This window comes from Rhinatrema bivittatum, chromosome 7 (assembly GCF_901001135.1).
Source record: "Rhinatrema bivittatum chromosome 7, aRhiBiv1.1, whole genome shotgun sequence".
NCBI lineage: Eukaryota > Metazoa > Chordata > Amphibia > Gymnophiona > Rhinatrematidae > Rhinatrema > Rhinatrema bivittatum.
The window spans coordinates 112,096,401-112,120,612 of record NC_042621.1 but is presented as its reverse complement, the minus strand read 5'-3'; the positions used below and the strand labels follow the sequence as shown (position 1 = coordinate 112,120,612).

Sequence of the window (24,212 nt, the reverse complement as noted above, 5' to 3'; positions counted from 1 at the left end):
GCAGGATTTCTTCAAGAAGGCATCATTTAGTTCCTGAAAGGCAGTTATCGCTTTGGGAGGCCAATTGTTTGTATTAGCTCCTTTATGAGTGAGGGCTGTGAGTGGTGCTGCAATAGCTATGTAATTTGCAATGAAGTGATGGTAATAGTTGGAGAAGCCTAGAAATCTTTGTAGGGCCTGCAGTCCTACTGGATGGGGCTTTTCTTGATTGCTCTTAACCTTCTTAGGGTCCATATGGACACCTTCCCTGGATATGATACACCTCAAGAAGGTAGACTCTCTCTTTCGAGCAGGCACTTTTCCAGTTTAGCATATAAGTTGTTTTCCCACAGTCGCTGTAGAAATAGATGTACATCCCAACGGTGAGAGCTGAGGTCCTTTGAGAATATAAGGATGTCATCAAGGTATACAACAATCCAGACATAGAGTAGGACCTGGAAGATTTTATTCATCATTTTTTGGAAGACGGCTGGGGCGTTACATGGCCTGAAGGGCATCACTAAATATTCGTAATGTCCATCACATGTATTGAATGCTGTCTTCCATTCATCGCCAAGTTTAATCCAGATCAAACTGTAGGTTCCTTGGAGGTCTAAATTTGTAAAGATCTTAGCCCCTTGGAGCAGGTCAGAAGGTTCAGAGATTAATGGTAAAGGATACCAATCCTTTTTAGTGATGGCATTTAATCCATGGTAGTTGATACAGGGCCTGAGTGACCCATCCTTTTTGGTCACAGAGAAGAAGCCAGCCTCTGCTGAGGATGAAGAGGGTCAGATGAAACCCCCACTGTAAATTCTCCCGGATGTAATCTGACATTGCTCAAGTCTCAGGGAGAGACAAGAGATAAACTCTGCCTCTTGGTATTTGGCATTTGTTCAATTCCACAGTCATATGATTGATGGGGTGGTAGAGTCTCTGCCTTCCATTTGGAAAACACATCTTCATATTGAAGAGGAAGGCCTGAGTGTGTGGTGTCCAGTATTAGATGGAGTGGAGGCTCCATGTGTTACAACCATGAGAAATGGCATTGCTGGCCCCAACGAATGAGCTGCAACGTGTCTTGATTGAACTGCAAGGAATGTTTCTGGTGCGAGGGGATACACAGCATGATTGGGTGGACAGCTTGGGTGATGACATGAAACGTTATTTGTTCTTTATGGAACAGATCAGTATGTAAGGTCAGAGGAGCTGTGGCGATGGTGATCAGGCCAGGCAAAGGATCCCCATAGATGGAGATAATTAGAGGAGACTTCCTTGAGACAGTGGGAATCCGTTGTTGGTCTTCTGATTACTTCATGACAAAGTTCCCTCCTACACTGGAGTCCACTAGCAGGGTGGCAAAATTCTGGTTATCCACTGTGATTGTCACCAGAAGAGTCAATTGAGGAGCAGGTGTAGTAAAGCCTAGAATGATATCCCCACCAGATCTTAGGCTCAGAAATTTCCTAGCTTGATTGGACATTTGGCAAGCAGGTGACTTGAGCCTCTCTTCAGGTGCCAAGGCAGCCATGGCCGAGCTGAATGGGTTCTTCTGAGTGAGCAGAGGAGGGTGGCACAGGAACTGGTGGCAATGGCGGTCAGTGGACATGAGGGGCCAACATGACAGGTCTACAAGGGGGATGAACCTCCATGGCTCTTTGTTTCAGCTGGCGGTCTATCCTCCCCATCAGATCCATGAGCCACTCCAGTATTCCAAAACTGCCAGTTCATCCTTGATTCTGAAGGACAGCCCCTGCAGGAATATTCTGCAGAGGCAGTCCTCCTCCCAGTTGAGTACGGTTGCCAGAGTCTGGAACTCTATGGCATAGTCCGCTAGAGGACGAGTACCCTTGCACAAGTGCAGGAAGTTGGCGCCCACAGTGGCCAGCTGGCTGAGCTCGTTGAAGACCCTCTTGAAGTTAGAGAGAAAGAGCTGTAGGTCCATGAGGAGCATATCCATGTGCTCCCATAGAAGAGAGGCCTAGGCCAGGGCTTTGCCATCTAGGAGGGGAGAGTATGAAGGTAGTGTTCACTGTGTCAGGAAAAAGTGCCGCTTGGAGGGTGAAGTGCATATACCTCTGGTTCAAAAATACCCAGGACTGGTTAGGGTCCCTGGCATGCCGGGGTGGAGATGACGAATGCAAGATGAAGCAACTCAGGATGGGCAGGCATGGGTGGCACTGCCACTGACTGTACTGGTGAGGGTGAAATAGAGGTGGCATTCAGTCAGGTAGTGAGTCGCTCCATGGAAGCTGCCAACATTTCCAAGAACTGCTGCTATTCTTGGAGCCTGTTGGTAAGTCCTGGAATGGCCTGGAGAGTGGTGGCATCAGTGAATCCATGGCCTCGGCAATTTGTTGCGGGCATGGACCCCTGGAACAAGGTAGAGTTGATGCAACCTGCAGGGAGGAGCCCAGCAGATCCCCACTTTTGGCTGGCAGAGCTGGATGTGGCAGAGGCTCAACTGGAGCTTCACCTATATCATCCCTTGTTCCCCTTAGTTTGAGCCTTTGGGTGCCAGGGCCAGCAGGTTTTAGGCAGAGGCCTCTGCTGATGAGCCGGAGGCCTGGAGAGATGGTCAGGTGATAGTCCATGGTTCAAGGCAGGCTGGGTTCAGGCATAGTTGGAGGCAGGCGGTTGTCGAGATGGCCAGCATTCAGACATGGTTGTGAGTCAGGCAGTGGTTGGTGGCTGCAGTGTTCAGGTGAAGTCAAATGTCAGGCAGAGGTCAGTGGCGGGTGGAGTGCAAGCAGAATTGAGTGTCAAGCTGGCTGAAGTCAGACCCAGAAATCCACCTAAGGGAAGGCAGGACATATAGGTAGACAGGGACGTAAGAAGCAGGCGGGAAGACCGAAGACGGCCTACAAGACAAGGAAGTGACGAAGAACTGAAGATTGCCCATAGGATAAAGACAGACTAGGAACTGAAAAAATGAAGACAAGGAACAAAGGAATGAAGAGACCTGGAACACAATGAGGCAACTTGCTCTTCATGCAGAAGTGGACCTATTGCCGTGGCATGGATCATAGGGAGAAGGCCCTTTTGGACCAAAGACAGTGATGTCATCCATGGTTGCCGGGGGGGGGGGGGGGGTGGGGGGTTTCCTGCCATGGGCCCTTCCAGTTTCAAGAGAGCGAGCACACATGCACACGCCTAGGAGCAGCATCAGAGTAAGTCACTTGCATCCTGCTGCTGGTGGGTCAGCTTCCCTTGAGCATCGGCCAGCCGCATTGCAGTCTGGAGGGTCCGCAGCAGTGTTGGGGCTGGAGGTAAGAGTGGCGGTTTGTGGGGCTGATCTGCAAACCATTGAATACAACAGAACAGACACAAAAAAGGGGTTGAATTAGCACAAGTATGAAATTACGTGAGCAGTAGTGCCGATTGACAAGGCTTCGGACCTGGCCTTGATGAATGGCATTCCTGCTCACAACTTTCAAACTTGTGCTAATTCATCCTCCTTTTGTGTCTATTGCCAAGGATTTAATTTCTGATAGATTAGCATCCTGCCACCTTTTTCTGGGACCTGAGACGTTGGAGCAGAGTCAGCAGTGTATATCAATTCCCACTCCCCTGCGGAAACAGTACTTTGCTTGCATCATTTATGGTCCTCCAGCCTTTGAAGGGAGTAGAGAAGAGCAGAGTGTTGAAGCTGCTTATCCTGAAGCAAAGACAGCCACATGGCTTTGATTTTTGTGCAATTTCCCAGCACAGTTAAGGAGGTTGTGAGGGACAACAGCCAAGGGAAAAAAAACGTCATGGGGTGAATGTCCGTCATCCCCATTGCTTCTGCCATTCCTGGGTACTGGCTTCCTGCTTATCATGCCATTATCCAAGGCCCTACCTGCTGGTGACCACACTGGTGAGGGTGAAAGGACCAAGAGATTGAATGAAGAGATGTAGGGAGGGGAAGGAATGAGTGAGGGGAAGGAGAGTGAGTGATGGGATGTGGGGGGGGGGGCAAAAGAGTGAGTGAGGGGATCAGAGAGGCTTTGGGTTATATGGAGGAAAGGAGAGTGAGCCAGGGGATCAAAGTTGCTGTGGGGTATGAGTAAGGGGATTAGAGAGACCTTGAGATGTGAGAGAGATGATCAGAGTTTGGGGCATTCTTTGAAGTAATTGGAGGGGTGAAGAAAGAATTGTGTGTGGTGAGGGGGAGGAGGAGAGAGGAGAGTGTGAATGAGGAGAACATGTGGCATTGCTCCCTTCCTTCCATCCCCGAAGAGTCAAAGAGCAGGCCATGGTTTTAAATTCCAGGTCACACACCCATGTCTAAGGAAATTGAGAAGAAGCAGATGGTGCACACCAATCTGCTCCTGCCCCCGAAAGCAGAGGTGAGCCAGCTGATTCTGGCTTGAAGAGGAGGCCTGTGCTTTACTGGCTAAGGAGGGAGAGGAGGAGAGTTGCTGCAGAGGGTGATTTTCCAGGGAGAAAAGGGGCTTGAGGATCACATGGGATAGGGGGTTAGACTTAGGGCTTTAAGAATAAGGAAGGGAAGGGAGAACAAGGCCCACTAGAGAGTTTGAGGATTGGGGGGAGGCACTGGAGATGAAGGATCAAGATCACCAGGGCAGAGGAGGAGGGAGTTAGAGAGAATCAGTCCCATTCTCTCTAATTGCCTTTTCCTCCTTACACTGGTGATCCTGCATCCCCATTCCCCGGCTATCCTTCACCTCCCAGTACTCATCAAACATGTTAAGAGTGTGTTGAGGTATGTGCTTGTGTGTGAGAGACAGTTCACACCTGTCCCTGTTCCTGCTCATCTCTGTGATGTTTTATGTTAATTAGGTAGGACCCTAGTCTCACATCTTGACACCTACAGTATAAACTTCAGTGATTTTGGTGTACTTAAAAGGTTAGAACAAAATGTTTGGATTAGGAATGCCAACTGGCCCCAGATTTTCAGGACAGGTTGATCAGTCCTGATTTTATCCACTATATGAAGAGACTTGTAGTTCTGGTTTCCCTATTGCAAGCAAGAGGGCAAGTCCCTGCACGGAGTGGGGTAAAACCAGGACTGGATGAACCTGTTCTGAAAATCTGAAGCCAGTTTGTAACCCTAGTGCTGATAGAAGAAGCTGCATCTGCTGGTTGGGGAGCAGGGCTTGTGACTTGTTTTTTGGGGGAAGTTGGGTGTTCAAGGCTTGCAAAAGAAATTGAGGGTCAAATGAATTCTGTCTTCACATGCTGGAATGAATATTCATAAGACACATTTGCATGTACTATCTCTATTGTATCCAAATGCATCTCATTTATATTCCATTTTTCATAGCAATTCAGTGGATTACATTCAGGTACTTTCCCTATCCCCAGAGGGCTTATAAGATAAGTTTGTACCTGAGGTAATGGAGGGTAAAGTGACTTGCCCAAGGTCACAAGGAATGACAGTGGGATTTCAACCTCATTTGTAGCCCACTGCTCTAACTACTAGGCTACTCCTCCAATCCATGCTATCGAGGATATCCTGAAAATCTGATTGGCTTGTGGCACACTAACCAGCGTTGCTGATCCCTGGATTTGTTATGAGTCTGCGAAAATGTACAAAAGTAAATTGTTTTACCTTAATAAAGTGTAATTGGTGGTAACTGGTGTCTGATTTTTCCACCCACACCAGTCGCAGTTTTTATATATATCGACTGTTACCCAAATTAGAGTTTAGAAGGAAATATTTTCACAGTAAAAGTTAATTAGGGTTGTACATCAACAAGAACTAACCCTGACCTTAATGGTTAGATTTATTTAAAATCTACTTCGAGTCATTGACAAACATATTTAATAGTCTCTTAAATTTTAGATGTGTATTAAATTGGCTTTAACACCCCACTCCTTGTCCAACATGTTTTAACAGCCCAGCCCTAAGATGCAGACAGCAGTCTAGAGGCAGGATGGTGGAGGCCAGGCACTCATTTATACCAAAATTCCACCTGTTGTATCTACCTGCTGGCGAGAGGTTGTACGTGTGCACCTGCTGCAGAGTTTCTTGGCTCTCCAAGAATGAAAGGATTTCTGGAGGCTAGAGTGGCAGATTTGGAGGAGCTGAGGCCGAAGTATGTAGAGGAGACTTTTGGGAACAGAGTGGTCCCAACTCCAATTTGGCAGCTCATGTGCTGCTTTGGAGGAGTAAGATCACCTGGAAGGGGAGATACATCTTTGTGTGGCAGGGAGTTATCCTGTAGCTAGGACTTGCCCTCTAGGCGATGGTTTATCCTCTCATATCCTCTCAGGGGCATGTAAAACAGGACTGCCATTGTAGTTGGTGATTAAGTTATTAGGAATGTGGATGGCTGGGCATGAGGATCATTTGGTAACTTGCTGCCTGGTGTGAAGGTGGCAAACCTTATGTGTCACCTAGATACAATGTTAGAGAGTGCTGGGGGGGGAGGAGCTGGCTATGGTAGTGCATGTGGAACCAACAAAATAGAAAGGTTTTGGAAGCCAAGACCTCCATGGTAGCATTCTCAGAAATGCTCCTAGTTCAACCCACAGAAATCTGAGGCAGGTACAGATCTAGACTCTTTCATGGATGAGACAATGGTGCAGGCAAGAGGGTTTTAGGTTTTTATAGGAACTGGGGAACATTTTTGGGAGGGAGCCCATTCTGATGAGATGGGCTCCATTTTAACCAAGATGGAACCTGGCTATTGGTGCTAACATTCAAAAAGAAGAAGAGAGCTTTTAAGCTGGATCATAAGGCAAAGCCAACAGTCACTCAGGATTGCATGGTTTGGATGGAGGTATCTTCTGGGTTTAAGAAAAAGATTTGGCCAAATTCCTGGAGGAGAAGTCAAACTGTTGTTAAGTAGTGGTTATTTCTTAAGCTACTTAGTTATCATTGTGCATGGCAGCATGGGATCTATTTACAGGAACTTGTGACCTGGATTGGCCACTGTTGGAAACAGGATGCTGGGCTTGAATGGATCCTCAGTCTGACCCAGTATGGCATTTTCTTATGCTCTTAGGCTTATGCTCTCACCCCTCTCCACAGTTCCATTTCCTTTTTGTCTCCATATTAAGCCCTGATTGGAATATTATACAGTTCGATACACCTTTTCTCAAGTGTGTACCTAGCTAAACTCTGGCAGCTGTGCTTCACGCAGTCATGGAGTATGAATTCTTTGATATTTTGATTTACATACTCTTCCTTTTTTGACTGTTCAACTACTTCAAAGCAGATTATAGTCAGGTACCAGAGGTATTTCCCTGTCCCCAGAGGGCTTACAATTTTAAGGGCCTCATTTACTAAAGCTTTTCCCCCATTCTGTGTCTATGGGAAAAATGCTTAGTAAATTAGGCGCCCTGAGGTGCCGATGCATTAAGACTCCCATTGAAAACCGGCGCTCATATTGAGCACCTGTTATCCTAACACACACGTGGCCACATCCCCTGTGCACCCAATGCAGTATTTAAAAGAGATCCTGCTTAAAATGGCCATCCTAGGGGAGAATTGTGTGTCCGTAGCACTCAATTGCATCGAGCACCTACAATTGCAGTGAGTGCTCAATATGAGCATCCTTTTTTATCCCGCTTCTTCTGGCCAATTTTGCTGAGGTTGCTGAAGACACTCATAGCTAAACATCCCTTGCTATGGGTGTCTAAATTGTGCATCCCATAATTTTTTTTTTTTTTTTTAAATCAAGCCAACATATGTTTATTTTTCAACACCACAAGCAGTAAATGTAAGTGTCACAATGATACTAAGTAGGAGGAACCTCAGAGGACCATATTTTTAAATTTCTCATGAGCCCTTGCCTGACAGATAGACTTTAAGCCACCTCCGGGGCTGGAGTTAAATTTGCTGCATTAAACAGTGTGCGTTCGGTGCCCAGCAAGTTTCTGCACTGGGAGGTAATAGCTAATAGTCTCACCAACATGTAATGGGTGCTATTGGTTATGAATTTGTTTGGACACACTGATATCCTTAGGGGTAGATTTTCAAACCAGCGCAAGCGCGTCCATGTGCGCACGCTATTCGGCGCGAGCTGCCTTCCACCGAGCCACGCTGCCTTCCCCCGCTGAGCCGGGAGCTTCTGACCCCTCCCTGCCCCTTTTTGCAAGCCTCGGGATTTACATGCGTCCCAGGGCTTTATACGCGTCACCGGGCCTTTTGAAAATAGGCCCAGAGCTCGTAGGGCTTTTAAAATCCGGCCTTATTGCATCGGGTGCTAGTTTAAAGCGTCCAAAATGCGCGTAAACCTGTGCACTAGGCTGGTGACTTTATTGCATTGGCCCCTAAGTTTGCACCTGAGGTAATGCGGGGTAAAATGATATTCCTAAAGCAATAAGGAGTGTTAGCAGGATTTGAACCCTGGCTTTTTTGGTTTGTAGCCCACTGCTGTAAGCACTAGACTACTCTTCCACACTAGCAAGGGGGAGGAGAGCGGCCAGAGGATGAAATAAGTTATTTTTCTACACAATATTCTGAAATTACAAAGAAATATAACATAACATAAGAATATGCCATACTGAATCAGACCAAGGGTCCATCAAGCCCAGCATCCTGTTTCCAACAGAGGCCAATCCAAGTCACAATACCTGGCAAGTACCCAAACATTAGATAGATCACAAGCTACTATTGCTTATTGATTAATAGCAGTTTATGGACTTCTCTAGGAACTTATCCAAACCTTTTTTTAAAAATCCATTTACACTAACTGCCATAACCATATCCTCTGGCAATGAATTCCAGAACTTATTTATGCGTTGAGTGAAAAAGAAATTTCTCCGATTTGTTTTAAATGAACTGCTTGCTAACTTCATGGCATGCCCCCGAGTCCTTTTATTCTCTGAGAGAGTAAATATCCGAGTTACATTTACCTGTTCAAGTCCTTTCATGATTTTGTAGACCTCTGTCATATCCCCCCCTCAGCTGTCTTTTCTCCAAGCTGAAAGCCTAACCTCTTTAGTCTTTCCTCATAGGGGAGTCGTTCCATTCCCCTTATCATTTTGGTCACCCTTCTCTATTTTTCTCCAATGCAACTATATCTTTTTTTGAGATACGGCGACCAGAATTGCACACAGTACTCAAGGTGCACTCTCACCATGGAGCGATACAGAGGCATCATGACATCCACCGTTTTATTCACCATTCCCTTCTAATAATTCCTAACATTCTGTTTGCTTTGTTGATTGCCACAGCACACTGAGCTAATGATTTCAATGTTTTATCCACTATGTTGCCTAGATCTCTTTCCTGGGTGGTAGCTCCTAATATGAAACCTAACCGTGTAACTACAGCATGGGTTATTTTTCCCTATATACATCACCTTGCACTTGTCCACATTAAATTTCATTTGCCATTTGGATGCCCAATCTTCCAGCCTCACTAGGTCCTCCTGCAGTGTATCACAATCCACTTGCGATTTAACTATTTTGTTTGGTGCTGCACAGTGACAATTGAGCATTCCAATATCTGCTTTGATAGTAAATTGTGCTGAAATGCTGCTTTAATCAAAGTGAGGAAAAGCAGGCTGAGGATCCAGCCCAGTGTCCACTGCTGCCTGTAGCAGTGTCCTGGGCCAAGAGTAGAACATGGTTCCTGGCTTAAGCTCCTGATCCCTGATCTGGCTGCTTTGAATGCTTCAGTACACACAAAGGTTACTATATGAATTACTCAGCTAGTGTTTACCTTGCGTCATATGGAAAAAGGACATGATTCAAAGTAACATTAGTTTTTTTTGCTTATTAGCAAAATGTGAAACCATGGATATTTCAAAGGTGAAAATAATTAATGGGCTAAGGTGGCACTCATGGACTTGGTGACGCATTATTGCACAAAGTACGGCTACAATAGATGACCGGAAGCAGGTTCAATCAAGCAGATATCAAGTCTTTTCTTTTTATTCTGTAAACTGTGCGATGAATAGGTGGATGGACCGTAGATCTGGGCTTTACAAAATAATAAAATTGTACCTTTAATTATTGCTCTTGGGAAAGGTCATTTGCATTTGCATAGGGACAAAGAGACTCAGAAATAGAAAAAGAAAGGCCATCAGTGCTGTGCAAGGCTGCTTAGGATGCAAAAATGGGAAGGTTTGCCTCTGCAGATAATTGTGTGAAAACATCAGAAAAGCCAGGGAAATTACAGCTTTCATGACAGCTTGTGATGGCCTTCAATGTTCTCCCATTCTTTTTCTCAGGTATTTGGTCACCAATCCAAAGTAAATCTCCTTTTTGTTTTCTATTTTTTCCTCATTGTTCTCATCTTCTTTTTCTTCAGGTACCTCAGTCACCCAGTTACTGGCAGAGGATCTGGACAATAACCCCTTGGTATTTGGAGTGGTTGGGGAAGAAGCCGGAAGAGTCTTTGCTGTGGAAAGTGAGACTGGAGTAGTGTGGCTGAGACAACCCTTGGACAGAGAGGTATTCACCCTTAATACCCTCATTTTAGAAAGACTTTCTCACTGCTGAGTTGACGGTACAGATCCAACATAACTTAATAATGGCCACAACCGAAAACTATAATTTATCAAGATCTCTCCCCCCACCTCCCCACCACCACCACCACACACACACAGAATGGGAGAAAAACCTTGGGGATTAAGGCACTATGTGGCTGATTTACTAAGGCTTTTCCCACCATTTTATGTCTTTGGGAAAAGATCTTGATGCATCAGACCATTAATGGCCTATGTGAACTGACTTCAGGGTGACAGTCCAGGTTCCAGTAAAATAGTGCTCATATCACCAAAAGTATCATCACGGTTGGCAGTACATGACAGCCTGGTTGGCAGTCTCAGCAGATGTTTAACCTGAAGTAGCCTTTTACTTCCTATTGATAGTTTCTCCAAAATTGGGCCAAGGCCCACTGGCAGAATAATGTGCAGGTTTATATCTGGATAAATGGAAGACTTTGGGCACTAACGCTGGTGGTAACCTTCACAGGTGCTAAAATTCACTAATCCTTTTCTCATGTTTATCCACCAAATGTGTCATATTTCTTTCCACTAATTAACACATTTCAGAGCTCATGAATTGGCCTCAGCAATATCCTGCACTGTGCAGTGGCCAACCTCAAGCAAAAGGCAGACCAAAACGTGTTGCATGGTCTGCCTCTTGACACAGTCATAGGTTTCAAGTCAAGTAGAGCATCCCCATTTACTTTTGAAATGTAATATGTAATAATTAAACAGGGTCTTATAATCCCTACATCATTTGTATTCATTGATTTGAATCACAATGTCATACTAATAGCAGAATTCACCCTAATAATAGTTACATTGTAGTCATCTGAACTGAACAATTCAGATGACTATAGTGTTTATCTTCCGAAGATCTTATAGTCCAAGTCTGAGTACGCTGAGGTAATGAGAGTTGCGCCAGATCACAAAGTGCATGGTATGTAGGTGACAGACCTGGAATCTCCAATTTTCCATCTCTGCTCTCTAACATTCATGCTGCATTGTCAACCTCTAACATAAATGGTTACTGGAGTCTTCGTTTATAACCCATTTTCAGTCTTACTAAATTATGATATTTTCTGCAAAATATTTTTCTTCAAAATAGGATTAAGTGAAATTATTTGCATTTTCAATTAATTTGATCCCCTTTGAAGTGATAGAGATTAATTAATATGATTTAGACTTGAAGGTGGTCATTTTCAAAGCCACTTATATGCCTAGAACCCGGTTTTATGTGCATAAATAGCTCTTTCAATATATCACTGGCAGGTATACATGTAAGGTGCTCATGTAACCCATTTAAATGCATATTTTTACTTCCACTTGAGATGTTCCAGGTTGGTGTTGGTGCAAAAGTAGTTTAGTTTAATCATTTCTTAAATACCTTTCCAATATGTGAAAATTAAAGCAACGTACAATCAAAAAACAAGAATTTAAAAGAACTGTGCAAAATAAAGCAATAACTAAAATCAAAATATAAAATACATAAAAGCAATATGTATTTTCCAACAGATTCAAAACAGAAATTAACAGAGTAAAAAAAAAAAAAATACAAATAATCTAATTCTTAAAAGCCTGTTCAAATAACCAGGCTTTAATCTGTTTCTTGAATTAAAAATAATCTTTCTGTAGACAACCAGGAATAATGCATTCCACAAGAGTCACAGAGTAAGAAAAACTGGCCTCCTTTATTCCCTCAAGTCTAATGTACTTAGGAGAAAATAATGGTAACTTTTGCTGGGACAAGTGCAATAAATGGGAAGGTTGATAAAGTAAAAGAATAGACAGATAAAGCAGATGACCTAAATGCAAAGCTCTAAATGTTATGCACAAGATTTTAAATCTTATTCTATAGATAATAAGTAAACAATGAAGGTCCTGCAGAAGAGGAGTGGCAAGATCATACTTTTGCTTCCTAAAAATAAGTTTGGCAGCAGTATTTTGTAAAATCTGCATTCTTTCTAAGGCACTGAAGGGCAGCCCTTGATAAAGAGAATTACAATAGTCGAGATGACTACTAACCAAAGAAATGGGTAAATGTTTTCAGGTCATGTAGATCTAAGGGAGGATGCAACCTTCAGATGTAATACAGGAAAAAGAATGAGTGTTGAGCACCACATGAAAGTTGATGGGAGGGGACAAGATCTTACTCGATCTTTACACCTAAGGATGTGACTAGAAAATGGAATTAAGCGTCATGCCATCTGCGGGGATGGGGATGCAGAGTTATCCTTTCTCCTAGTAATCCACATAGCTTCCAATTTATCAGGAATGCCTTCAATCTAGACTGAGAAAGCCATTCAGCAGTCTCTTTCAGTCACTGAATTTATTTAATGATTCCGTTGACTCTCCATCTCAATATGATACTATCTGGATGTCCTCGGCATAAAAAAATCTGTAACGTTCGCTCTGAGTCAGAGTGTACAAAGGAAAGGAGCGAGCAAGTTAAAAATCCAGGTAAAGGAGCGGGCGAACGGCTTTTGAAAATTGCTATGATCGTATGTTACATTTCCACATGCAGCTCCTCTGAAAATTCACCTGAGTCCAGACTGGCAAAATGCAATGCAGGATCCTCAATATCATCAAAAACAGAAGTTAAATATGTTCTAGCGTAACCCCTAGGCAACCAGGGGCAGATAGAAAGAAAAGTAGAGATGGACCCTTTATGCACAAGCCCTTTTCAGTCTCTGTACAACTCCCTCTCCCTACCGGACGGCTTTCATCCGAGTCCATCAATTCTAATATGAGGACGAGCAATGGATCTTATACCCTGCTTTTTTGCAATTAAACTTGTCTCTGTCCTTTACTTCACAGCAGCAATAATTATACAGTAAACACACAGCAGAGGAGTAGTGGTTTGCAACACCTTTGCTGATAGTTTGCTCAGATGGCTGAATAATATTTACGCTTCTCTCATTCGACTGATTAGCAGCAATAAATAAAAAGACAGCGGATAGATGGAATCAGCTTGTGACTCCACTTCTTGGTAAAGTCTCTGCCTCTATGTGGAGGCTTTATATTTACACAGAATAACGCCTTGCATCTAATTCCTTACGTTTCTCAGTTGCACAGATTAAAGATAGTTTAATCTTCTTTTACCTCTCAATGTATTCCTTTTCTTGCTCTTCCTACTGGAGGTGGTCAGAATAAACAATCAGCCCCAATATTTAATCAGAACTCAGTCCCAAATTTAATACTCTTCCAGAAATCCTCTTTGAATATGCTTAACATGCTTAATATGCTTAATATCCTTATGCAGCACCTGAACAGTACTTCTCTCTCTTCCTTGGATTGTACTGAATTCTTTCCACTCCTTAGGCAGCGTCAGATGGGCACTTCTCACACCCTTACATAACCTTTTCCCATTAGCAACACAGCTCTCGTTACCTTTATGTTGTCTCTTCTTTGTTTCTCCTATCAGTGCACTTTACTGGGATCCCTAGCTTTAGAAGGACATTGTAACTCTTCAGTATCTTTCTGGATGAAAGACTTCCCTCTTCCAAAGGTTTGGTCTGCTGACTCCCAGGTGACATGGATTATCGGCTCCAAGTGGAAAAATATTAGTTGAACCCAAAGGGATAAAAATTAAGCAAGAAGCAGGAAGGGTGGAATAAAACTTCTGGGCCTCACACCAGAGGGGATAGTTCAAAACAGTTAATGTAAACATATTCTTTCTCTGCAGCAGGTCACTGTCACTGTGAATGCTCGTTAGGAGACGCATCACAAGCAGGTCTTCCTTACCCCCACATCCAGCCTTGAATAGAGGGTCGCTCCAATCCACTGCAACAAGGGGGATTCGCTCTCACAGGGAAATCTCAAAATTGGCTTAAGAGTCCAAGCCAGTCTAAAGGCAGGTAGATGAGTCAACGGGAGGCTGACCCCTGCATGAGGAAAACGTTCCTTTCTTCTTTCCCATAAATGAGGAAAAATTAGAAGACCAGAGCCGGAGAGCTTCATATCCAACAAAATCCAAACTAAAATCAATGAGGATGGCAGGTGCTTGGAAATGATAAACTGCTAGCACACGCCATTTGCCTGTTCTCACATGGGGGAGCAAAACCCAAACCTCTCCCACTTATTTAGGCACAGAACCTCCCCAGCAAGTTGGTCCGCTCTTTTCAGTTAGGGGAAATCAAGGGTTCCCTACGCTAGTATCAAAATCAGATCAAATGTTATGAAGTGTAGCCTCAAAACCACCCAGATAATTCTCCGCAGAGCACACTCGGCCCAGGGCTAAAAGTATATGAATTTTAGGTAGCACCAGAAATTTAAAACGTTTCTAAGGTCTGTTCTCTGCTAACTTCAAGTTTAGTTTTTTAAAAATAATCCTTTTTACCTTGCTTAATTTACCACATATAATGCAGAATACTAAATTTCTATTGACACCAATTTGAATTTGACTTTTCTTTCTGCCAGAATTGTTCATAATGCCTGGTTTGCTGTTTCAAAAGACGTAGGCCAAAATAATACCAAGAAGGATTATGGTGATTTCTGTATATAATATATGAAATTGGAACTACATAGTCATAAGCATGTTTTAATGTGGAATTCCAAGATGATATCTTCTCCAATGTGAGATTAATAAAATTCTCTGTCAAAAGTTCCGGATTAATATCCCTAGTCTTCCTTACTGAATCTTTGTGTCCAGCTGTTTGGAAACTGGAATTATATCCGACAGATAAAAGAAAAGAGCCACTAAAAGATGATCAGTCCAGGAAAATGGGATATAATTCAGTGTTTGACTGGGAAATTGGATATTTTCTGGGGATTACTAATCTTAACTAATTACCTTACATGATTTTGACAAAACTGCAACATCATAAGATATACCATACTGGGTCAGACCAGGAGTCCATCAAGCCCAGCATCCTGTTTTCAACAGTGGCCAATCCAAGTCACAAGTACCTGGCAAGTACCCAAACATTAGATAGATCACAAGCTACTATTGCTTATTAATTACCGTAATAGCAGTTTATGGATTTTTCCTCTAGGAACTTATCCATTGCTCTTCGCTTCTGCAGGGTTGGGGGTGGAAGGGGAATTGGTTTTAGATGACAGCCAATGCTGGGCCTGACTTTTACGGTCCAGAATACTGATACGCAGACATTAGGGAAAATGTATAGGACTGCTTCTACGACCAAGTCCAAAAGCATAGCACATTCAAACAGCATTGTCTGACTTATCAAGTAGGCTGCTCACCCTATCAACATTTTGCTAGCAGTAATTTTGCTATGGGTTTGATATTTGCTTGGTTTTGATTGTTAATATTACTTCTCTTAACATAAGGCTTGAGATTAACTGCACGGAGTGGCAGTTACTACCCTTAACAGAAACATGGGAGTAACCTGCACGAAGCAGCAGTTACCACCATAGGGAACTTGTAGGGCAGACTGGGTGGACTAGATGGTCTTTTATCTGCCATCATAACTATGTTACTCTGATCATTTTAGTAGACACCCTCTAGACCAGCTCCAGCTGTTTTATATCCTTTTGAAGATATGGTCTTCAGAATTGTGCACAGTATTCCAAATGAGGTCACACCAGGGACCAAATACAGGGGCAATATCTCTTCCCTTTTTCTGCTGTCCATTCTTCTCTCTATAAAGCCAAGCATTTTTCTGGTTTTTGCTATCACTATATCCACCTGCTTGGCCACCTTAAATCATCAGATATAATCACACCCAGATTCTACTCTTCTTTTGTGCTTAGAATAATTTCACTTACAATACTGTACCTCTCCCTTGGGTTTTTGCCATCCTAAATGCATTACTGTGCGTTTTTAACATTACATTTTAGCTGTTAGTTTCTGGATCATTCTCTAGATCCCTCCCCATGTTTTCCACACCTTCCTGGCTGTCTACCCTGTTGCACATTTTCATATCGTGGCAAAAAGACACATTTTTCCTGACATTTCTTCCCAGGACTGATCCCTGAGGCATACGAGTAGTAGCGCCCCCCTCTTCTAAGTGAACTCCATTACCACTACCACTACCCTTTGTCACCTTCCACTCAACCAATTTCTAATCGAGTCAGTCACTGTAGGTTCCATACTAAGGGCACTAAATTTATAAGTTTCTTGTGCGGAACCATGGCAAAGGTCTTATTGAAATCGAAGTACACTATGGGCCTCATTTTCCAAAGCTATCGCAGGCTTGCGCTGTTAGTGCAAGTCTGCGATAGCTAGCGAAAGTAGCGCAGGCCTGCGCTACTGAAATCGGGGCGGAGTCGGCCCTGGAAGAGGAGGAGTCGGGGCATCACCGTGGCCAACTCCGCGACGACGGCGCACACAGCGAAAAGGTAAGTGCCTTTTAGCTGCCTATTTCGCGCCCAATAACTACACGCGGCGGTGCAATCGCTGCCGGCTAGCGCAGGACCGCCCCCCGCCCGACCCCCCGCCCCCCAGTAGCGCAATTTTCTAAAGTATCGCAGGCCTGCGATACTTTAGAAAATGAGGCCCTATGTCTAGTGCTCTCCTTTGATCCAACTCCCTGGTCACCCAATCAAAGAAATTGATCAGATTCATCTGAAAAGATTTACCTCTAGTAAAACCATGCTGCCTCGGATTATGTAATCCATTGAATTCCAGAAACTGCCCTATCCTCTGTTTTAGCAGCAGTTCCATTAATTTGCTCACCAATCCTCCCCTTTCATAGAATTTAGTGAATATCCTCCAGACTTAACCACTGTGAATGGTGTTTTAAAATTACCCTTGAAGAGGGCAATATTCAAAGAGGGGTAGATTTTAAAAAGCATTTACTCGAGCAAAACTGGTTTTTGCTCAAGTAAATACACTTTACTCAAGTAAGTGGGCTTTTCAAAATTGCTACAATATATGCCATTGAATTGTCCATAGGATTTACTCAAGTAAGTGCACTTTACTCGAGTAAATAGCTTTTGAAAATTGCTACGATAGTATGTCACATTTACATGCGTAAATTTACATGATGTGTCCTACGAATGCCGGTATATAAAAATGTTAAATAATAATAAATAATAATAATAACTCCTTTGAAAATGACCCCCAGAATTTCTACAGCTAAAATAGTGGTAAACTGACAGAAATTGCCCTTAAGAAAATAGCACTTCCAATACTCATGTAAAATTAATACGCATACACGCAGAATGCATACACCTTTATATGCTTAGGGGAGAGGCATTCCAGGGGGTGGAGTCTGGGTGGGATTGGCACTTCCATGCATACTTTTTGATTGCAAAAATTGTGCACATGTATTCTCTTGGAACTATGTGCACTAAATAGCAGATGCAATTGTATATGTTTAGTTTTGACGGGATCATTTTCAAAGAAGATTTATGTGCATAAGTCCACTTTGACAATTGATGTAACTTACAAGGTTAATTTTAAAACATGTGCGTGGGCATCCATGGACGCACCAATTTTATACCATGTGCGTACTGACGTGTACATGCTATAAAATCCGCTGCCCACGCACACATGCATGCCCAATTTTATATCGGCGCATATGTGCACGTGAGTGCCGGCTCGTGCACATAAGGGGGTTAATGTAAGACGTGCATGATAACGCAATAGGGCCTTTCCCCGGCTCGCTCCCAATCCGCTCTAATAAAGGAGCGGACTGGGAGGGAACTTCCTAAACCCCCTAGCTAACCTGCCTCTCTTTTCCCTCTCCTCCCTGACCTCTAAAACCCCTCTAGCTATCTTTCTTTTGTTGTTGTTTTTATACTTACCTGCTCTATGGAGCAGTAGTAGGTTGCGTTGGCTGACCGGCTGCTGGTGTACACTTTAGCGAGGCAGCACCTAATGGCGCTGTCCCAGCCCACCCACGCCCTGTCCAGACCCCGCCCCAGTCCGCCCCTTTTTTCTGAAGCTGGTCTTCGGCACATACCGAGAGATGCGTGCGTGGCTGCGGGCCTTTGAAAAAGCCTGTGCCTCGCGCGGGGGCCGGCCATGCGCATGTCTCTCAGTTTTAACATGCGCCAGCCATTCAAAAATTAGGTCTTAAATGTATATTTGCCAGTTAACGTATGCGTGTTATTACCAATTTTCCCCCAAAATTTGAATCGCAAATCACAAGCATAGTATAGATTATGTTTTCTATAATTGGAAAAATCCCTTTCACCATTCCTATATAAAACAAATCTTGCTACAGGTGGATGTTGCACAAGCTTCTGGAATTCCAGGGTGGAATGTCACTCTTATTCCATAGAAGAGTACCTGTAAAGGTATCCCATATGATTGGGGACCTTATCATTTTTCTCTGATTTCCTGGATTCTTATTATTTTGGACTAGGACCACTGATTGCAAATTTTGGGACCGTCTTTAAGCCTAAAATGTTAATAGCAGATAGCGTTTGTAAGTCTTATCCAGTATTCCCATTTTCCCCCCCATCTCTTCCTTTTACTCTCATTTCCTCACTAATCCTATGTGCTTACCTCATGCTTTCTTGAATTCTTAGACATTTTTTGCCTCCATGGAAGGCTGTCTTATAGTCACCCTCGTTTCTGTGAAGAAATGTGCTGCTATGAGTCCTCACTTTACCTTCGTTAAACCTCCTTGTTCTAAGAGATTCATTTACACTGAAAAACACTTGCCTGTGAGCATTATTTAAATTTTTGAAGTTTGTGAATGTTTTTGTCATATCACAACTGTCCCTATTTTCCTCTAGGGCAGTGGGGCCCAAACCTGTCCTCAGGGACCCCTAGTCCAGTTCAGTTTTCAGGATGTCCACAATGAATAAGCTTGAGATACAGTATTTACATACAAATGACACAATGCATGCAGATATATCTCATGCCTGCTCATTGTGATATCCTGAAAACCCAACTGGCTTAGGGGTCTCTGAGGGCAGTTTTAAGAACAACTACTCCAAGGAATAGATATTTAGATCCTTTCGTCTTACCTCAGATAGTTTAGGGTGACGTCACTGAGACATTTTAATAGCTCTCCTCTGGTCTGCCTCTTTTTTGGAGATGTGAGCTCCAGAACTTGATGCTGTTCTCTAGATGAGGCCTCACCAATGGGCTGTAAAAAAAAAAAGTATTATTGTCAACTTCTTTTTTTCTGGTTATAACTCTCTCTGTGCATCCTAACATTTCTCTGACTGTCCTCACTCTCTTGTCTTAATGATTGGCAACTTTGTTTTTCATTTTCTTTTTATTTTATTATATATGCAATTAAACAATATGCATACTACAAAAGAACTCCACAGAAAGTATCAAAATGCCAAAAACATCCCATAAATAAACTACAAAGGTAATAGGAATCGAAGAAAGAGATCCACAGATATAAAAGAACAACAACAATGGAAGAAATCATCAGTGTAATGTAATGTAATGTACTCATCAATGTACAGTAAAGCAGATATATCCAAATGATACTTCTTGCAAGTTGTCTCAAAAATAAAAAATACAAATTTCCAAATGTAAATAAACTCCCTCATAACTCATCCAAGGTTACAGAGGTAATCTCACTTAAAGATTATGAATTTGACTGACACTGCTAACTGTGGTTTCTTAGGAAATCAGAAAGCTGCTGAGGATCCCAGAACACAGACAGAATATTATAAACAAGTAGGGAATTCTGGTATTAAATGAAAGGAAGCTTAGAGGGAGAAGTGTGAAGCCGGTCTTCAATTCAATGCCCCCACCCCAGGAATCCCCTCCTATGAAAGCCTCCCCCAAGGCACTTTATAGCGCCCCTAATAGGTCTCCAAATGGGGCTTTCTGGCGGGTGGGGTTGAGTTTGGTGTAGGAGGAGGAGTATGAGTGCTTTAGGGAGGGGGTAAATGGGTAGGGGGTGTGTATGATTGCGTGACTTTGTGAGTGTGTGGGGTTGTGTGTGTGTATGTGTGTGTGTGTATGTGTGTGTATGTTTGTGTGTGTGTGTGTGAGTGTGTGGGGTTGTGTGTGTGTATGTGTGTGTATGTTTGTGTGTGTGTGTGTGGGGGGGGTTGTGTATGTGCATGTGTGTGTATGCTTGTGTGACTTTGTGAGTGTGTGGGGTTGTGTGTGTGTATGTGTGTGTGTATGTGTGTGTATGTTTGTGTGTGTGAGTGTGTGGGGTTATGTGAGTGTGTGTGTGTGTGGGGGGGGGGGGTTGTGTATGTGCATGTGTATGCTTGTGTGACTTTGTGAGTGTGTGGGGTTCTGTGTGTGTGTATGAGTTAGGAGTAGGACTGAATAGAGAAGCTCAGTATTTTTCCCCATGTATCCTCTCTCTTTCCATGTTCTCGCCCTCCCCACTTTCATTTCCCTTCCGTACCCCCTACTCTCCCCTCCACTCCCCTTTTTCCCTTTCCTTCACATTTTACGCATCCCTTGCCTTCTGTTACAGGTGGTAGTAACTGCCGCTCCGTGCAGGTCACCCACATGCAGAGGTGTTAACTTTAGGTGTAACGCCTCTGCATTTACTATGTTTCCATCTAACTCCCACCTGGGCTGCTGGCAGCTCCACTCAGTGCTGCCTGCATGGGCTCTTCGGCTGGTCTCCCTGGCAATTATACCAGTCCTTACCACCCGCCCCTCATCCTTAGCTACTGGGGTGGCCTGGGATCCCTGTCAGTCACACAGTGAGTTCCATCAACACTGCAGGCAGTAACCTGACTTTTGCTCTCATAAACATTTTAGCTAGGTTCTTCATTTTAGCTAGTGAGTGAAGTACATCACTCATTCTTTGTTTGGTTCCAAAAGAAACAAGATCATAGGGTCCTATTCTGGGGGAGTAACTCCAGTGAGGATTTAAAAAATGTAAATTGGCAAAAATGATTTCTCCTTTTCAGAAACAACTTGAAAAGACAAATAGAAAGCCTTACGTATAGGAAGCAGATGTTGGGAAACCCGGCCGCGGCTGTCTGTGGCCGGGCCCCCCCTTCCCTTACAAGTCTCAGAGGCTCCCCATTGACTTCCCCGTGCCGGGCCGACCCGCGGCGGGGCTTTTCTTCGGTTTTCTCCCCACAAGGTAGATGCCGCCAAACGCGGCTGGAAACTCCGCCCCTTAGGCGCGCGCGCACGCAGAAGCCCAGAATTTAAAGGGGCCACGGCGGGAAACCTCGGCCCGGCCCCCAACCTGACATCATCCTCAGAGGCCTACATATAGTCCACTTCAAACACCTCTACCTTGCCTTGGCAACAGGTCGACTCTCCAAGTAAGCTAGTTGCTGTTCCCGATCCTGCTTCAGCGTTCCTGTCTTCCTGACTCCGCTCCTGTCTTCGCTTGATTCTCCGGTTCTGACCTCGGCCTGGCTCCTGGAGTCTTCTGTCTGCTGCCCACACTGACCCTTGGCATGCCTTCTGTCTTCAGTTTGTCTGCTGCCTGCCCCAACCTCTGGCCTGGTTTCTCGTGCTGCTCCTTTGCTGCCTGCCTCGACTCCTGGACCATCTTCGTCTCTCCAGTCTTCTGCCTGCCCTGACTCAGACTGCCCACTGGACCGTCTTCTCTAGGAGACCTGCACCTAAGACCTGCCGGTCCCGGCACCCAAGGGCTCAACCTGTGGGGAACGAGGGCTGGTATAAGTGAAGTTCCTGTCAGGTCTACTAGTCCAGTTCGCCTCCCGGCTACGAGTGCCACTGTTGGCTTCCTCAGTAGCTCATCTTACTCGCAAGCTGGCTCAAGAGTCCACGCTTTCAACAGCAGGCTTTCTCTGGGAATCTGTATGCGCACCACCTTAAAGAGTTCCATACCTGAAACTGCATGAAATTTAGAAAAATCAATTGTACAAACAATTTTTAATTCTCAGAGCATTCTGATCCACTTTCAGTCGCTTATTGGTGGCTGTTATCTTTAGCTCTACAACCTTGAGATTGTGAATGGCGCACCCCACAATTGCAGTTCTAATTTAGAGACATTATCCAAGATGGCTTCAGCGGACTTCTCTTTAGCTATTAAAGTATTCTCTAGTTCTAAAACCTTTTCTGTACGTAATGTTGCATCAGGAGCTAGAAATGCATTCCCAGATCCCTCTCATGTTTAATGAACATCAGTACCTCTTCCCCAACGCTGACCTAAGCGTTCCCTCAAGTATCCTAAGTATTTGTAACAAAGCCGCCATTTTCATCCCCTTCTCACCCCTTTAACCAACCCCGCCATACCGGTTTTTTTCACCCTTTGAGTACATCTCACCACGCTTTCACTTCACCTTCTCCCATATGTTGTTTTTACAAGTTTTATCTCCACTCTGTTCAATGTAATTCAAAACACGTTCACTGTTTTATCCCAAGTTCCAGTTTTCTCCACCTTGTTCAATGTAAGACAAGACTATGTCATTGTTGTCGTTTGCTGGTTGTAATGTAAACAGAAGTGATAATTAATTCTGTTAATTGAACCTCGGTATATAAAAGTTATAAATAAATAAATACATTTTGCACTCTAATGCTGTTCTTTATTTTATAACCCAAAGGTAACTCATTTCTGGGTTGTAGCATTGACAGTGGGGGAGCTCTGCAAGAAATGTTAGTGTGCATACCCAAGGCCATTTAGCATGCACAAACAATAGCATGCTATACAATAATGGCTTGGTGGGCATGCTGAAGCACATGGGGTTGGGGATCAGATAGCCCTTGAGGGATTTTGGTAAAAGAGGAATCTCTTTCACTTCAGGCTGGTTATCATGGGGATTTTCAGAGGCAGGTAGCATGCAGTCTACATTATTGAGTTAACATGCATGCAAGACACTTTTGTAGCAACCACACACACATAATCTTTTTCCAAAGCTGCTTTAGCTTGCATGCTACATTTTTACCAAAGCACATACTACATTTTTTTAGCATTGTTTTTTTTTTTTATTGCATAGGCCCCTAAACATCAGTACTGCCCAACTAGAATCCTTTGTCAATTGATCTAGCAACTAGGAGAGACGGGATGAAAAGAAAGAAAGTAGAAAAGATGAGGGAGGGAGTAAAAAATTGTATGAAATATTGCTTGTTTTCCTTGGCAGATTACAATCTAGCTGCTGGCATTGCCAGGGAGGAGGGGGTCCATGTTCACATGTTGAGTTCAGATGTGCTGGATCTCTGACTGCAGTGCTCACATCCAGTAAAATGCCAGTGTTTATCTCTGGTGATGTCATCACTGTGCAACTTCAGCTGTTGTGAGTTTAAAGCTTTCACAATCTGATTTGGGCTTATATGTGTTCATTTTATAGAAAGAATGATGCATGGACACCATGAATGGTCCTTTTCTAATAACAATGGTGAGACAGAAGGGGGAAATGTAATGTAATTATCTTTTGTATATCCTTCTGACCGCTAATGAACCTATGTGCTAAGCATTTTTACCCATAGAAACAAAATGGAAAAAAGCCATTAGTATATCTGGCTCATGATGGTAATTGGTTCACAATTCCTTGTTAAATTGGTTCACAGTAATTCCTTGTTAAATGTAACTTTGCCTCCTCTGATTGCTCTATTGTTAAATGGTTGTTAAGAGTGTTAGCCCCAAGTTCCATGTAAACCGATTTGATATGACATTCGTCATGAAGGTCGGTATATAAAAGAATTACATAAATAAATAAATAAATAAATGTAAGCTAATCTGCTGACAGAAACAGTTGTTCTAGACAGTGGGACCAATGCACCAAACTGAGTTAACACTCATGCAAATGGTTAACTCATATTAACAATGCTGTTAATATACGTAAACTAGTTTGTGTTAATGTTAACACCAAAATCTATGCTAATTACATAATGAGATGTAAAAGTATGTTAAATAGCTCATTACCTATGAGCATGGTGAAAAGTAACGTGCGTTAAAATGTGCAAGATGCATTCATACAAAAAAGCTTAACTACATCTTCCTGCTGTCTAGTTAAGCTTTTACGTTACCATCCACATATGCTTTACCATCTGTGTCTCGTTTGCATCTC

The 24,212-nt window shown here is 43.4% G+C and overlaps 1 protein-coding gene across 1 annotated transcript in view; it reads left to right on the top strand.

Annotated features, from left to right (window-relative positions):
• Window positions 1–24,212, top strand: part of CDH23 (cadherin related 23) — a 1,814,588-nt gene that overhangs the window by 364,231 nt on the left and 1,426,145 nt on the right. Inside the window, exon 4 of the mRNA XM_029608940.1 lies at window positions 10,193–10,335. Within this exon, the coding sequence (XP_029464800.1) occupies window positions 10,193–10,335 (143 nt within the window). The remainder of the gene's footprint in view (window positions 1–10,192; window positions 10,336–24,212) is intronic.